Source organism: Lagopus leucura, unplaced genomic scaffold, assembly GCF_019238085.1.
Source record: "Lagopus leucura isolate 7727_CA_CO unplaced genomic scaffold, USGS_WTPT01 Super-Scaffold_100001, whole genome shotgun sequence".
In the NCBI taxonomy this organism is placed as follows: domain Eukaryota; kingdom Metazoa; phylum Chordata; class Aves; order Galliformes; family Phasianidae; genus Lagopus; species Lagopus leucura.
This window is the reverse complement of record NW_024962262.1, coordinates 79,714,693-79,729,594: the sequence shown is the minus strand read 5'-3', so window position 1 is coordinate 79,729,594 and position 14,902 is coordinate 79,714,693. Positions and strand designations below refer to the sequence as shown.

General features: G+C 32.7%; 1 protein-coding gene across 1 annotated transcript in view; it reads right to left on the bottom strand.

The window, feature by feature from the left end:
- Positions 1-14,902, bottom strand: part of TMPRSS15 (transmembrane serine protease 15) — a 52,377-nt gene that overhangs the window by 20,162 nt on the left and 17,313 nt on the right. Inside the window, exons 11-19 of the mRNA XM_042866824.1 lie at positions 12,992-13,101; positions 11,470-11,607; positions 10,116-10,265; positions 7,559-7,661; positions 6,976-7,126; positions 6,092-6,233; positions 2,059-2,148; positions 678-803; positions 101-232 (exon numbers count right to left, since the gene is read on the bottom strand). Coding sequence (XP_042722758.1) covers positions 101-232; positions 678-803; positions 2,059-2,148; positions 6,092-6,233; positions 6,976-7,126; positions 7,559-7,661; positions 10,116-10,265; positions 11,470-11,607; positions 12,992-13,101 — 1,142 coding nt within the window. The remainder of the gene's footprint in view (positions 1-100; positions 233-677; positions 804-2,058; positions 2,149-6,091; positions 6,234-6,975; positions 7,127-7,558; positions 7,662-10,115; positions 10,266-11,469; positions 11,608-12,991; positions 13,102-14,902) is intronic.

Genomic DNA, 14,902 nt, shown 5'->3' with positions numbered 1-14,902 from the left:
TATTTCTGTTGACTAAGGACAGAGAGACACCCTCTAAGTGCACTTCAATTTTATTTCAGCTCTGGTATAAGCTCTTAAAGACAGGAGATCATATACTTACCTAGATTGTAGCCAGTAGTAAAGTTTGCAAGAAATCCCTTCCCTGTTGCAATCTCGTCCGTAAAAAGAGTTACTGTCATCTGGTTTGTTGTAGAGAAGACATCAGGCAATGGGTCGTTTCCTGTATAGACAGCTATTCTCCAGGAGAACATGAAGATATTTATGTTATTTTGTTCTTATTAATTTCAAAATATTTTAGGATTCAGTGCAAACACTGCTACTGCATGAATGCAGCTATTTCTCAAAACTAGATGCAATAAGATTGCAATGTCCAAAGCCCAACCCCTAATTTGACACATCAGAACAGAAAATAATGACACTGTTTGTCCAGGAGCATGAACAGTATTATTTACTAAGTTGTTTTCTCTTGGATGTATGACAAGCTAAGTGTTTACAAACACTTTGGAAATGCAGTGTCACATATGGTATGTTATCTCAAGTTCTTCTCCTACTTTCCAAGACAAATGAATATGAAGAAATAAAGAAGAAAGAGAGAATTAATTTCCTTTACATTTGATCCACCAATTTGCTTGAGTGGCCTGATTGCATTCATTTTACTACACATCAGTGTTACTTGCCCAAAAGTAAGGAATCTTGTCCTCTGCCATCTCTGATTTCAACAACATCATAAATATTTTCCAGATCAAAAACCTGAAAATGAAGTTGAATGTTTTTTCCTTTTTCAGCATTTAAGTACCATACACCTAGAAAATAGTAACACACAAACACAAAAATCACCTTATTGTTTTTTAGAGTTTACTGTGCAATTTTCATGAAAAAAAAAAAAAAAAAAAAAAAAGATGTAGAGGTTTAAATCTTAACGTTAAAAGGAACTAATGCTGTCAAGACCTCAAATTTTGTTGACACCGGCTCTCTAAAATACCTTTGAAAATTGCATTTAAGCTTCTAAGACATACACACATGTATTTATTACCATTCATGGCATCTGCAGTTTTCTCTGACTATAAAAAGGGTAATTATTTTGTACATATGGAAACATGACAAATAGTTTTGTCAATTAATCCTTATGCTATTTGATAGTAAACTATTTTCTATCATTGTACACAGAAAACTGCTTTTAAAGTTATTTACAGAAGAAGTATTTGCCTCTGTTTAACCTTACCGTATTTATTCTGTGTAAGTGAGGATACTATGGAAATCTTGCAAAGTTAAAAATAAACAACATAAAACACTTTTCTCACTTTATAGAGGGAAAAATATTTTCTCGCTAGTCACAATCTCATCTGGGAACATGTGAAATTAACACTTGGCAATGAGAACCATATCTCAAATGGGACAAAAAAACAGAATAATGTTTTTTGTGATTAGCATCACAACACAATTCTACAGTTAAAGATGAAGTAATAAATAATTGAAATTTAATTAAGAAGAAACAGCAAAGTTCTCTTCCTTGCTTCATCCATCAACTGCACTTAGCAAATCACCTTGAAACATTGTATGTCTAATTTTCTTATTAATTTTGCCAACTCTAGCTTAATATGTATCAAGTAACATTAGTAGAATAGTGCCGTCTTTTTACCAATATGTTAAGAAACATTCTACAGAGAAGTTGCAAAATGCATACATTCTTTCACCTTAAAAAAGTTAGCAATTTAATAGAAGTGATGACCAGGCTACTAACCCGGCAAATACATTGAGGTGAAATGTTAAAATGCAAACGTTCAGCACTTTGTCTGTTGTACTGACATAAAAATATTTGATATGAAAGATGTGATGCAACTGGCCAGTCTGAAACATAATAGTGTGAACTCATTATAATATTTTTTTAATCAACTGGCACAAGATTCCTTAGCTTCTGCTAAGTGCCATACACATACACTTTAGTTAAAAGAGCCCACTGTATTTAGCTAAAATCTTTTCAGCTTGACAGTAGGAAAACACATTTAGAACTATTATTCAACTAAACTTTTCCTGAAGACTTGGAGAAGAATAACTTACAAGAAGCTTGATTAGGATAATTGTTTGGAAAGTTTTTAGAGCTGAATGTATTGTTTGGCTCCCAGAGTTCAACTGGACCCCCACAGTCAGCTGAAAAAGAGAACATTACAAAAAAATAAATTATCTATTTCCTTATTGTTGCAATCAGTTGTCTTCAAAGATAATTTGGAAACAGTAATTTTATGAAGAAGTTATTTAACATTACCAGTATGAGGACCCAGCTATGCTGCTACTGTTATAAAGCTTGAACAATTAATTATGAGAAGTCACCATCCCAGTAAGGATCATTGGAGAATGTGTGAGAGCTTCAATGTCCCTCTCAGTTGCAGTGTCTAAGTCAGACTTGCTGACCCATATAATTCATGACATTTTGTTACCTACAGCTAGAGGTCAGTGAAGTGCTAATGGCAAGGTGTTCAACTGCAGTCCTGATGATGTTATGAAAAGTCATTCCCCATGTAGGCAGTGGAATAACATAATTTCCCTCATGTGGTGATTACTGGTCTGCAAACTGTACACGTGACAGCAAATTGGTCGAAAAGTTTATAATTTAACAATCAGTTAATTTAAAAGCTTGAAAACAAGTATGTAAGACCATTATGAACAAAAAAGCGTTAAACTGGCTTTTGTTATGAAATATTAGTGGCGATACAAAGAGACACAAAACTACTGTGAAGCTGCATAAAGAATCTAAGATGCATAGCCAGTAGCATCTGATGACAATCTTGCTTCTTTCAGTGGGCATAATGCAGAATTTTCTCAACACTGTAGAAAATGATGAGGGGGGAAAAATCCTCTGTGCTTTTGCCGAAACATTAATTTATATTGACATATACATTAAAAGTGTGGAATCTACTCTGTAATTTTCACACTGTGGTTTGTATTAGAAGACAGGTTATAAATGAATATGAAGATTAAAGCAATCCTTGCTTTAGATGAAAGTGTAAGGTAACAGTCTTGTGTAAATGACAAAAGGAAATCCAGCTTTCCTGCCACACACAATGGCAAAAAAAATAAATTGACTTTTCAGTGAACTTTTGTGGCACTGCAAATTACGCCAATGTATCTCACTGAAACTCTAAGTCTATCAAAGGGAATTGGCTCAATGCAAATTCTTTCATCTCTCATTTATATATGTGACATTTGTAGTGAAACCATCAGCGTTAGTAAAGTTGCACCACATCCATCAATATAATGTCATGCTTCTTTGAAGATGATTGATAATATTGACGTTTTTCAGCAGGTTACAGGCAGCATATGTATAGCATGCTTCAATAAAGTCGGAATGCAAACTAAGTTTTTCCTCAGGAACTGCTGATATAACACTTTTGCGCCATATTGAAGGACAATATGGATCCTCTTATTCATTTTATATGGAGTCAGTTATACACCACACAAATACTTCATTCTTAAATATTCAGGTCTCAATGCAAAGTATAGCATTGAGATCCATAGTTTGAAAACCATTTCTGTGACATTTTGACAGCAGAACTCAGTGACATCCTATTACAGAGACTTTCCATCATTAATCATTTGATTGAAGTTAACTTATAAGGAGGTGGCACATATCAGCATCTCCTAACAGTTTAATGAAAATTGCAATCAAATTCCTAAACTTACCTTGCTCACCTGACTGCAATTACTAGTGTTAGTAACAATTTATTTTACTAACAGAGATGTCTTGTCGGACTTTATGTCCCTTTTTTGTGACAGTGTTCTAAAATTTAATTTTGCTCTCAATTTGGAAGAATTGGTTCCTTCCTTGTTCTAATGCAATAGATTTAGAGGTGATAGATTTGATAGGATCACAATATTACATAGAGCACTGATATAAATATAGTGCAAATAGTCTTTTTCTATCATTTTAATTTTAGACTTCTATTAGCTGTATGTTTTGAAGGGAGCAATTAGCTGTGCCTTGTAAGGGACAGCAAATATAATAGGAGGCAGTTCTGGAACATATTTTCTGATTTAATGATTTCAAGCCTTCTGAGAATAGATCTGGAAGTCTTTATTTTCCCCAGTAAAGTTCATGTCCACATTATTTTACAAAATCTCATCAAATATTTTATTTTGCCACAATGTCTTTTCAGATTTGTATCTGGTTTTGAATGTATTTTGAATGTATTTATGTCAGTTTTTGAATGTATGTGGAACTGTTTACATCATATGGAATTATTCTTCACTGTTTTATGTGCATTTCTTAGACTTAAAATGATGCCAATAGGTATTTTTACATATTTTTTCTCAGTGAGATTCTGGCTCTGTGACCTGGCTCTGTGAAATTTTAATTTATGTGGAATCTTAAATCTCTGTTTTCCTTTAAAAGACTCCACAATGTGGTGTGTCTAAAGCAAGATGAATTAATATATGTAGAAACGTAATTCTTACTATTTCATTAATTTTCAGTCGATGCGGAGAAAATACACAAGTAAAATCAACTCCTACTCCGTTTCCAAGATTCATAAAGGAGGCCAAGAAGACAGTTATGTGAATTGAAATGAAATTCCTCATAGCAGGGGAAATACTCCATCCATTGTTACTAGAACCAGTAGCTATTCCTCACAGGGAGACAATTTAGCAAAGCAAGATCATGTTCAATAGGCATCTGAATGAGATGCTACAAGATATGGTTTAGTAGCTTAATGGTAGTAATGGTGATAGGAGGATGGTTGGACTAGATGATCTTATAGGTCCTTTCCAACCTTGTGATTCTATGATTCAGTGATTCTGTGAAGACTGATAAAGTCAGGAGTTGGTTTTGGCACATTTGTTATTTATGCAAATATTGAAATCACTCATTAGATCAGACAGACAAACCCTTTGATTGTTGTGTTGTTATTGTTTGTTTGTTTTTTCCTGCCATCAGAACTCCTCACTCTGTCTTTTCTGTTTTCCTACTAAGATTTTTTACAAACCAAATACTGCTCTATTTTTCCTTTTTAATGTAATGGTACCTAGAATGAATAACAACGTGGCCAAATGCAAATCGGAAGATCTCATTCACTGTGAGCCTTGATCCAGATAAATACTCCCATTTTGGGTATTAAATGGTCATATAGATCATTCTTAAATTGTTCTGGCACTATTATTCTTTCATTCCCCTTAAGCGTTGGATTTTTCATTGTGCATGTGTTCTCAGAGTTTGGTGAACATATGCTGTCGAGACCTATGGAGATATCATGATGTGATTTTGCAAACTCTTTTCTCACTATTAATCATTTATAATTTCAAATACAGAAGTTACTATCCTCATCTCTCTTTGTTCTCTCCACCTTACTGTTGTACTGGAAGTTTTACTAGTTAAAGATTTGAGATATAAATACTAAATTCTTTACTAATGTACTGAGCCTGGCTGGGATGAAGTTTATTTTTTCCAAAGCAGCCCATATAATGTTGTGTTCTGCACTTGTAGGTAGAACAGAATTGATATTGCACCAATATTTTGGCTAGTGCTGAGCTGTGCTGGAAATCATAAAGGAAATCTCCATCCCCCTCCAACACCAGTAAGCTGGCAGTTGACAAGAGATGGGGAGGGGACATTTCAAGGGCAGCTGAGATAAACTAACCAAAAATATATTCCATTCTGCTGGTGTCATACTCAGTAACAAAAACTGGAAAAGGGGTCGTGGGACTCTTGTTATGAACGCATCTTTCCTTCAGAACAAATACTATGCAAGGAGACCCGGCTTGCAAAGATGTGGTTTCCTTGTGGCCAAGATGTGGCTTTCTCTGCTCCTTTGAAGGGGAGTGAAACAGCAGCTTAGTGGAGTTTAGCAAGCCATCAATGTGAAACCACCACAACTTGTCTTTCACTCTTCAAGTTTGGAAGATAATGTACTGATAGCTTAAGCTGTGAACCTATCAGTTATATTGCTATGAATGGAGTCATGAGCAGCAAACCTAATTCCTAACAACTATTTTGAAGTTAATTTTATAATGTTGGAGAATTTTGTAAAGCTGAAGTGAGTTTTTGAATCACTGAAACACAAATGCAGGAAAGAACTGATAATCACCAATCATGTTTACTTACTGGGAACTGAAGCAGTAGTAGTGGCAATTGGAAGTGCAGTTGGCTCTACATAATTGCTTTCATTACACTTTCCCTCTGTCAGGCTAATATCATCCAAGGCAATTTCACTTGGAGCAATCTTTGTAAAGGCATCAAATATAACCTGAAATTCATCAGAAATATATATATATATATAATATATATATAATGAATGAATGAAACACATTTTATCTTTCTGACATTTCATTTCCATTATAATCTGAGCTGGTGCTACACTCAGAGGTGGGTATCAGAGACGAGATAAGATTCCCAGCAACACAAATTCCTACCGTGCAAACAGAATGAATCATTCTAAGGAATGCAGGAACTTTATATAAGTGATGAACATAATTTAGAACTATTCCATAATTTACATATAAATTAATGTAATTTTTGATACACAGCATTCTGTATCACTTACCAGTCCAAACCTTGTGATATAATGGCTTATCTACATAAAAAAACCTGCAATTTATCTGATGTTCATTACTGTGTTTTACTATATACGCATTTAAAGAGATCCTGCTATCAAGGCATTTGTGCAAAAGACATTTTTATGTCTTTAAAATATATGGTATAGGTATATAGTATATATAAGTAAAGTACTGTAACTGTTCTTGAGGTCCCAGAACACACATTTGCTAGAAATGTGATGCAGCCAGGTCACAGACATATTCATTTCCTCAGGCAGTGGATGCATCTTTCTGATAGTGTTTTTGCATTGATAAAATCTACTATAGCAAGATAAGCCATCAAAAAACCTATGGAATAAATTTGGAGCTGTGGATCATTCGGTTCATTTGGAACAAAATTGACATCAGTTAAAAAAAAAACTAAATAAATAAAAGTCTAAATGTTAAACAAACCTTAAAATCAGATGTTTCATTTAAAGTTACTTGTCCGTAAATCCAGTTTTTTCCATAGTTTCCTTCTTTCTGGAAAATTATCTTTTCAAGACCATATTCACTTCTTATGTTAACGCATAAACGGTAAATGTTAGGACTGTACATGTAATACCTACAGGGGTAAAAGCAAAGTTTTCTATTTTTAGAACAAAATGAAACTGTGGAGTAATATCTAACTTTTTAATGTTAAGAGTTCCATTTTTCTTGATTAAAACTGAAAGTTTTATCTCATTTTTTTGCCACATTATCTGTGGATACTTAAGCTTTGTGACAAAAGCATTTCAGGGATTCTTAATATTTCTGTGTAGAAATAAATGCCGAGTATGGGGTGAAAAAGAGAATACATCAAAGCTAATTGCAAGACTCAAACCTATAATGGAGTAAAAGTTTCAGAAGTTAAGATTGGTCATAGCAGTCTAAAGAGATGTAGGCTATTACACTGACTTGAACTAATATGTATATGAAAGTAATTATTTGTTTTTCTTCTTAAATGAATGATATGTATAGGATCCACATGTAATATACAGAGGTTACATAGCACTACCAAAAACTTAGACAAGATGGATCTGAGGGGATCAAAGGCAAACTTTGAAGTCGAACTCTTCCTCCTTCAACTCCAAGTCCTGAGGGTGTTGAAATATAGAATCCTGCAATATAATGAGCACATTTTAGAGAATACAGAACTTTCATTTTTCAAATGAGAGCAAGGTGTTTTGTTTTTTTTTTGTTTAAAAATAGTATTAATACTATCAAACACAAATATTTCTAATGGATTGAAATATCCCTGACACAGTAGAAGTGAACAGTCAACAACATTAAAATGAGCTTTTAAGCTTGATGGATGGTCCTCAGAACTAAAGATGAAATGAGAAACTAACCCTTCTAAACTCTGGGAGATCTGCATTTTCTTCAGTAAAGTCAGGTATTAATTTATTCCTGCTTAGTTTATAAAGATGCCATCCTGTTTGGCACTGTGGCTTTATAGAATTTCCTAAAGTGCCATAGCTTTTATCTACATAATAGTGTGAGATACAAGGTGTGTGTTGAGGAGTGAGGCAGTGACTATGTGAACACTGTGTAGCATGAGGAAACATCATAAAAAAGAAAGATATCTTATTTGGAGATTTTTTTTTAACCTTTCTGAATTTATTCTTTGCAGCTGGGAATTTGAACTTTCTGCTGCAATATGGAAATATAATACAAGGCCAGGGTACAGAAGCATTGTGTTTTATCACAGAAAAGTGAAAAAGTGGACAGAGAAAAAGTCCTAAGATAAGACTTTTGCCTTATTGAAATCTTGGCTGTAATTTCAGATTTTATTCTCTCTATCTGCATATCTAGCTAATTCCTATATATGCAAATATTACATACAATTTAAAAATAATTATAATTAATGTACATTATACCACATTTTTATTTATACCTCCAGATTAGCTAGAAGATTCAAGTACACAAGCACACAAAATAGTGTGAAATATCAATAAATTCCTGAGTTGCTTTAGAAAATCATACATCAAAAAATAAATGATATCCAGATTTAGAAAATAAGAGTGGCATTCGTATTTAGAAAATGTCTTTATATAGCCAAAATGACAGTCCTCTGTCTTTATTTCATCAATTTTCTGAGCATTCTGATTCAATTTAGGAAAACTTGTCCAGTAATGAATGATGTTTTCCATTAGCACTTCTGCTGTTAGAATGTTCGTTGCATTGGATATAGAATTTTTAATGAATATACTGACGTGTAACACAGTCAGATGTAAACAAAAAGTGAAATGAGGCTTAAGCATAATCTAACCAAAATAAATAACTTCTAATGGAGGTCAGAAGTATTACAATGGTTTGGTTTTGAGGCTTGTTAATATGTTTTAATTCTTCCGCTTGCAGCAAAAGAAATAGAGCAGCAAAACAAAAGTACACTGTCTACATAATATCTAGATATTAACACTATAATTTATGCTTTTATTTCAATTAGAAATACTAGAAATATTAACATTCAAAATAAAAATAACATTACATATAGTAACATTCTATACATCAGCTTAGACCTATGAAAGTGAAAGAGAAAACATCTAGAATATGTTAGCATTTTCAAGACAGCTGGAAATTATTGTCAAGTGTCTCAGGAAGTAAATATTACATTCTCTCATTTGATATGTACTGTAGGAGTTGAGCAGGAAAACAGTGAATTATTTAGAAAATGTTCATTTACTCAGAAAAAGGAATAATTTGTATACAATAACATGCTGAATTATATTTTTCTTATCCTCTGAGTAACTTTTGCCAGAGTAATCTGCAATTTTTCCAGATACTTGTCATTGTGTAATTTATTTGTCACTGTATAATTTATTTATCATGAATAGCACACATACGGTCATTGTGAAATCCAGATTACATTAATTATTTTTAATTGGGCTGATCAATCAGCTGATACAGATTGTTTGGTTTTCCTTCTGAACTAGAAAAACTTCTGGATTCAATTTCAGAAAAGCACCCATTGTATGCATTCAAACTCTGATTCCTAACAGTATTGTCTCGGTAATTAAAATCCATACATGATACGATCACTCTTCTGATCAAGTTATTTTCCTATAGATGTTCCTGGAGTTTATTGTGCATGTGTGTGTTGAAAATTAGTGCGTCTGATGTGATATTATAACTAGGAAAACAGAAGACCTATATACCACTCAGGTCAACATTTTAAAATAAAAATTATTCTGTGACTGTCATGATGTAGACACAGATGAAAAAGAAGTAGTTTTGGAAAAAAAAAAAACAATAATAATTTTTCTTTCCTTTAAGGTAAACAAGGAATTTTTTTTTTTTTTACCTAAAACGCTACTGTATAATATATCTTCCTTAGACTTTGAACTGTGTTAAAATTCCTTGATATCGCATACCTTAATCACTTCGTATATTCCATTTATTTCTAGTTTTGGTATACTTACACAAGATGAAAATGAGTTTTGTCTGATAGCTCTGAATAATTTTTATGGCAGAATAAAATTGCATCCTCTCTAAAGAAAACAGCTCAGACTTATACAGCATAAGCTAAAATAAGCTTTTCCTTTAATATAAAGGCAATTTGTATGTGACCTTACCTGACTCATTGCCAAATGTATGATCAAAATCAGGACCACTCAAAAAGGGAAAGGTAGGGCCCTGATATCTTTCCCAGTCTAAATCATCATCTAAATCTTGTATCCAGTAACAAAATCCATCTTCAAAAGTGCAACTGACTCTCTCAAAATCTGTTAACAAGAACATCTAGTAAATAAAAATGACAAATAGATTAAATATTTTCTCAGATTTACAAAAATGACAAAGTTTAAATTTTCAAATGCATTTGAAAATTGAAGCCTATGGTGACTCTCTTCTAAGAAACGTGATTACTCACTGAAATGTGTATTTTTTTATTGTCAACAATTCATTGTTGCTGAAGGTGGCCTGAAGGTTGCACTCCTTTACCAAACTTCTTTCCTGATCATTTGCCAATAAGTGGTGGATAAACAAGAAAGGAGACCTGCATAGCAGACCCTAAGGACTAGCCTTCCTCTTAGCCACAGTTCAGGCTGCTCCAGCTGAAAGGGCTTCCTATCAGAGCCACCAACTATAAGCTCAATATATAAATGCTGTGCTTCATGCACCAGGAATGTTCCTTTCTTTGTTCTCTTCTCCTTCTTTGATCATACAGATTCGCTGTGACATCGCTTTTCTTCCCACAATTTGTCCTGTGTCTTTTCGTGGTATCTTGAATTTCAAATTAGCCCACATGACAAGAATTTAGTGACATTTTGGATGTTTCTTCTGCAGCATACCCCTTTCTAGTCACATTCCCTATTCATTTCTGCTCAAAATTTAGCAGCCTGAAGCAATCTTCACTTGCAAAATCTGCGTCTAAGTTTTTTAACAACTGCTAAGGTACATCAGAGCATGAGTTGTATTGCTGGATTTTATCAAGGAAGACTTGTTACATCTGGATCCCAATATCTATTCACAGAAGCAGTGTTTTCCTTAATGGTTGTTTTACTACTTGGAACTGCTATTTGTGGCAATGAGATAGGACATGAGAAACTCTGGAGAACAGGTATTGCCTAGAGATAACAAAGTAATGATTAGCGGCAGGGATTATACTGTGTTTGTTAGTGAACAAACTTGCTGAAAAGAATCTCAAGGAAATACAGCCATTGTTTTATTCTTTTATTTTAACAGCACAAGCACTGTAAGTCAACTCCCTATTGCTAGATCCAGCCTGTATGACTGTAGACAGGCATTTTGAAATCAATGATATGGTCTGTAAAAAAAGATGAAATTTCCCAGTGTGGGCCAAGGTAGAGGATTGAGGCTAGAAAATACTGCTTCTCTTTCCATTTCCATTTTATAAAATGAAACATATAGTCTCATCAAGCATTGCAGACTACCACGACTACAACAATAGCAAAAAAGAACACTTACTTTTTAGTTCACTTGCATTAAAAGCAGTGTATGTTGCATTAAAGCCATTGTAGTTTACAGAATAATCAGATGTAAACCTGGCTGTAACCTCATGAGAAAAAATGTGAACTGTCTCAGGATTAGATCCTGAGAGAGAAGCTGAAAACAAACAGAGAGTAAATTAATCAATAAAAAAAAAAAAAAATCCCATGTATAATGAAATCCCCAGCACTATTATAAGAAATAATATATTAAAAAGTTCTTTTGAATTTTAAATAATACTCTCTCTTGCATTGTGATCTGTCATATGACCTTCAAAATCCTGAAGCCATTTAGTCATTTGGCTAAATATAATTATTCTGCGTTTCCCATCTCACATATCTCCCAATATGGATAACATCAGCTAGTGCAGAATCATTGTCTATATTACAGTGTGATTATACTTTTATTTTGTTATACAATATCCATATATTAAAATCTAAAATCTTCATATACATGCGTCTTATGCTGCAGATTTTTTCAATGTACAGATATGCACTCTGAAACTCTGTAATAAAAATACTGAATATATATATTTGTTATATAAACTTTCTCTCACGGTTTAATAATTAGTACATATGCTTACAGACATTCGAGGAGAAATTTTGAAATTAATGTAAAATTATTTTATTTATTTAAATGTAGAGTCTACTGGAGATGTACCTTTTAACTGCAATGTTTTACAAAACCAACTGAAGGACAATCTTTAAGTTTATATCATTGCACTATTACCAGACACACTCACAGCAGCCTTAAAAAATGTGCAAGTTAATGGTTGCTGCAAACTGTACTACTGAAGCAGTCTCTCTCACAGAAATTTAAATCCCAAAGTGGATTTATATTCAGAGCAGTAGAAGGAGTGGAGTTTCTGTACTCTGTATTCCACGTCTTTCACTACTTTACAGTCCCATTCCCTCCCTGCTTCCAAAAATATGAATACATATTAAAGATCTTTCTGACTTAGAAAGATTTCGGATCTAGATATTTATCTTCACATACATGTATTCCATCTATGATGGAATTCATCTGGATAAACTGAGTCTAGTGAAAAATGGGCAGAAACCTATTTTTTCAAAACAGAATATAGAGAGAAATTAGTTATCTGTCTTCAGTATCTTCACTATTTCCAGGTCTGAGTCAATAATGCCACACATATAATAATTTGCAGAGTACCAAGTACTCATCCTATCAGCTTCAGTTTAGATCACTTATTTTAATGTCACTATGGATGACATTAAAGGATCATGGCAATAGTCAAGGTATTTACATTGCTCAGATAAGGCCTTTAAAAAATTGTGTTTTCTTACATGTTAGGCCAACATTTATCTGTCCACTGCATAAGAATGGTCGAGTATATTGATATGAACTTCAAAAGGAAAACTCTACACAGATTCATTTTTTCAACATACTTTAAACATACAAATGCATACTTTTTCAGTTTAAAATCTTTTACTACATGAATTCAATTAATGGGAAAGTAATATTAGCTGAAAAATTACTTTACCTCTTAAAGTCTTGTTTTGTCCTATACCTTCAAAAATGTTTAAATTGTCCATAAACTCCTCTGTATCAAAAGAAGTGAAGTTCACCTTAATGGATAATCCTTGAGGCACTCTAAGATGAAAACAGAAATGTAAAGCAGAAAAGATAAAAATTAAAAAAAAATACTGTAACAAATTTATTGTATGCTTGAATAACAATCAGTTCAGAACCCAAGTGAAATAATGTCAACCAAGATGATTAATTAACATTAGCAATTTGGCTAGCTCCTAGTTTGTAGAATTGCAGATGTAATAGAGCATTGACCTTTTGTAAAAGTAGAGGTATTCCTGAACTCACTGGAGCCAAGAATATTTTAGGAACTGAATCTTTTAAAAATTGAGAATATGATATTCAGTTGGACAGACATTTTTTCTCTGTGGTTCATTAATTCTAAATCACTTTTGAATACATTACTGATAAATAGTATCTAGCTGCTCAGGCAGAATTCTCTAAGTCAGAAAAGTAGCGTGATGCTATCAATATGAATAGCAGGACATCAAAATCTTTCAAAAGAGACAGATGCCAATCCTTCTTGAAAATCCTCTTTTATTATGAGGTCTTTTATTAAAATGCCTCTTTAAATCTACATGAAGAGTTGAGACCTCAAAAACATTGTTTGAGAATATGTTATCAAATCTAATAATCACCCAGTAATTTTAATAGTATTTATAATACTAGTAATTTAATAGTATTTATTTCAATAAAAGTGTAAAAATTGCTGTATTTTGTTTTTACTGAAATTATATTCATTTAGTAACCTATAATTAAATAGATATATTTGTGGTAGTACAAATTCCAAAGCAGTGCTATCATGCTATCACAACCAGCTTCTTATATCATCATTTGCTTTTGGAATTGAAAGAGCCAATAAAGATTTTTTTTCTTTTTAACAGCAATCTGCTGGAACTTATCAATACTGCTTAGTAGAGAAGTATGATCATTTTTTTAAAAAACTTTTTTTTAGATGTTTATCCACTGGTAAACAATTATCATTTGTTTTAAAACGGTAAAACATTTTGTTGAGAGTTCAAGAGGAGCTAATCTTTTAGGTAAATATTGAACATACTGCTCTTATTTTTGAAAGGAGAAGAAATTGCTTCTTCATGGAAAGATTAGAGGGGTGGAATTGTAAAATCAACACAATCTTGTGCTTTTCTTATGACACACTATATATTAAAATCTCTGTGGTGTAAGTATTGGTGAATGGAAGGAGCAACTGTATCAAACAAGAAAAATGATGACTTATTCCAGAAGTGTAAAGGTGAAGATTCTGAATGAACTCAAAGAGTAGAGCTCTCAAAGGAGTCTTTGGAAGGAAGAATTTCAAATCTTATTCAATTTTCAAAATATTTCCTTAATCTGTTTTAAAACTTTTTTTTTTACAAAACTAATACTTCTTAATATCAAAGAATGGTTGTTATTATAAAGCCATCATCATAATCACTGCCTCTCAATTCAGTAACTTCTGAACTGACAATCATTCTGTGGATTTTAGAAGCTTCAAACTTCTAATCACCTGTCTTATTTTAGGTGTATACTTTAGGATGAGATTTGTCACGTACTATAGCTATCTTTGTTCTTCCTGGGCAATAAAGAGAACCTAGAGTATCAAAGTCAAGTAGCTGTCCATCCCTATAGGTGTGTATGCTTGGTTAAACAAATTTTACCTCCTTTGCTGAGAACTTTTGTTCTGTTATGATGCTATTCAGTCATATGTGTAATTTTAAAATATTTCTAAATGAATTAGGACCTTAAATACAAATAATTTCAAATTGAACTTTGTATCCCTAAATATGGGAATTCTTGAATTCTCCGCTTTTTAAAAATAGTGATGTCTTATAAAGTTAGTAACTAAAGGCTACTATATACTATA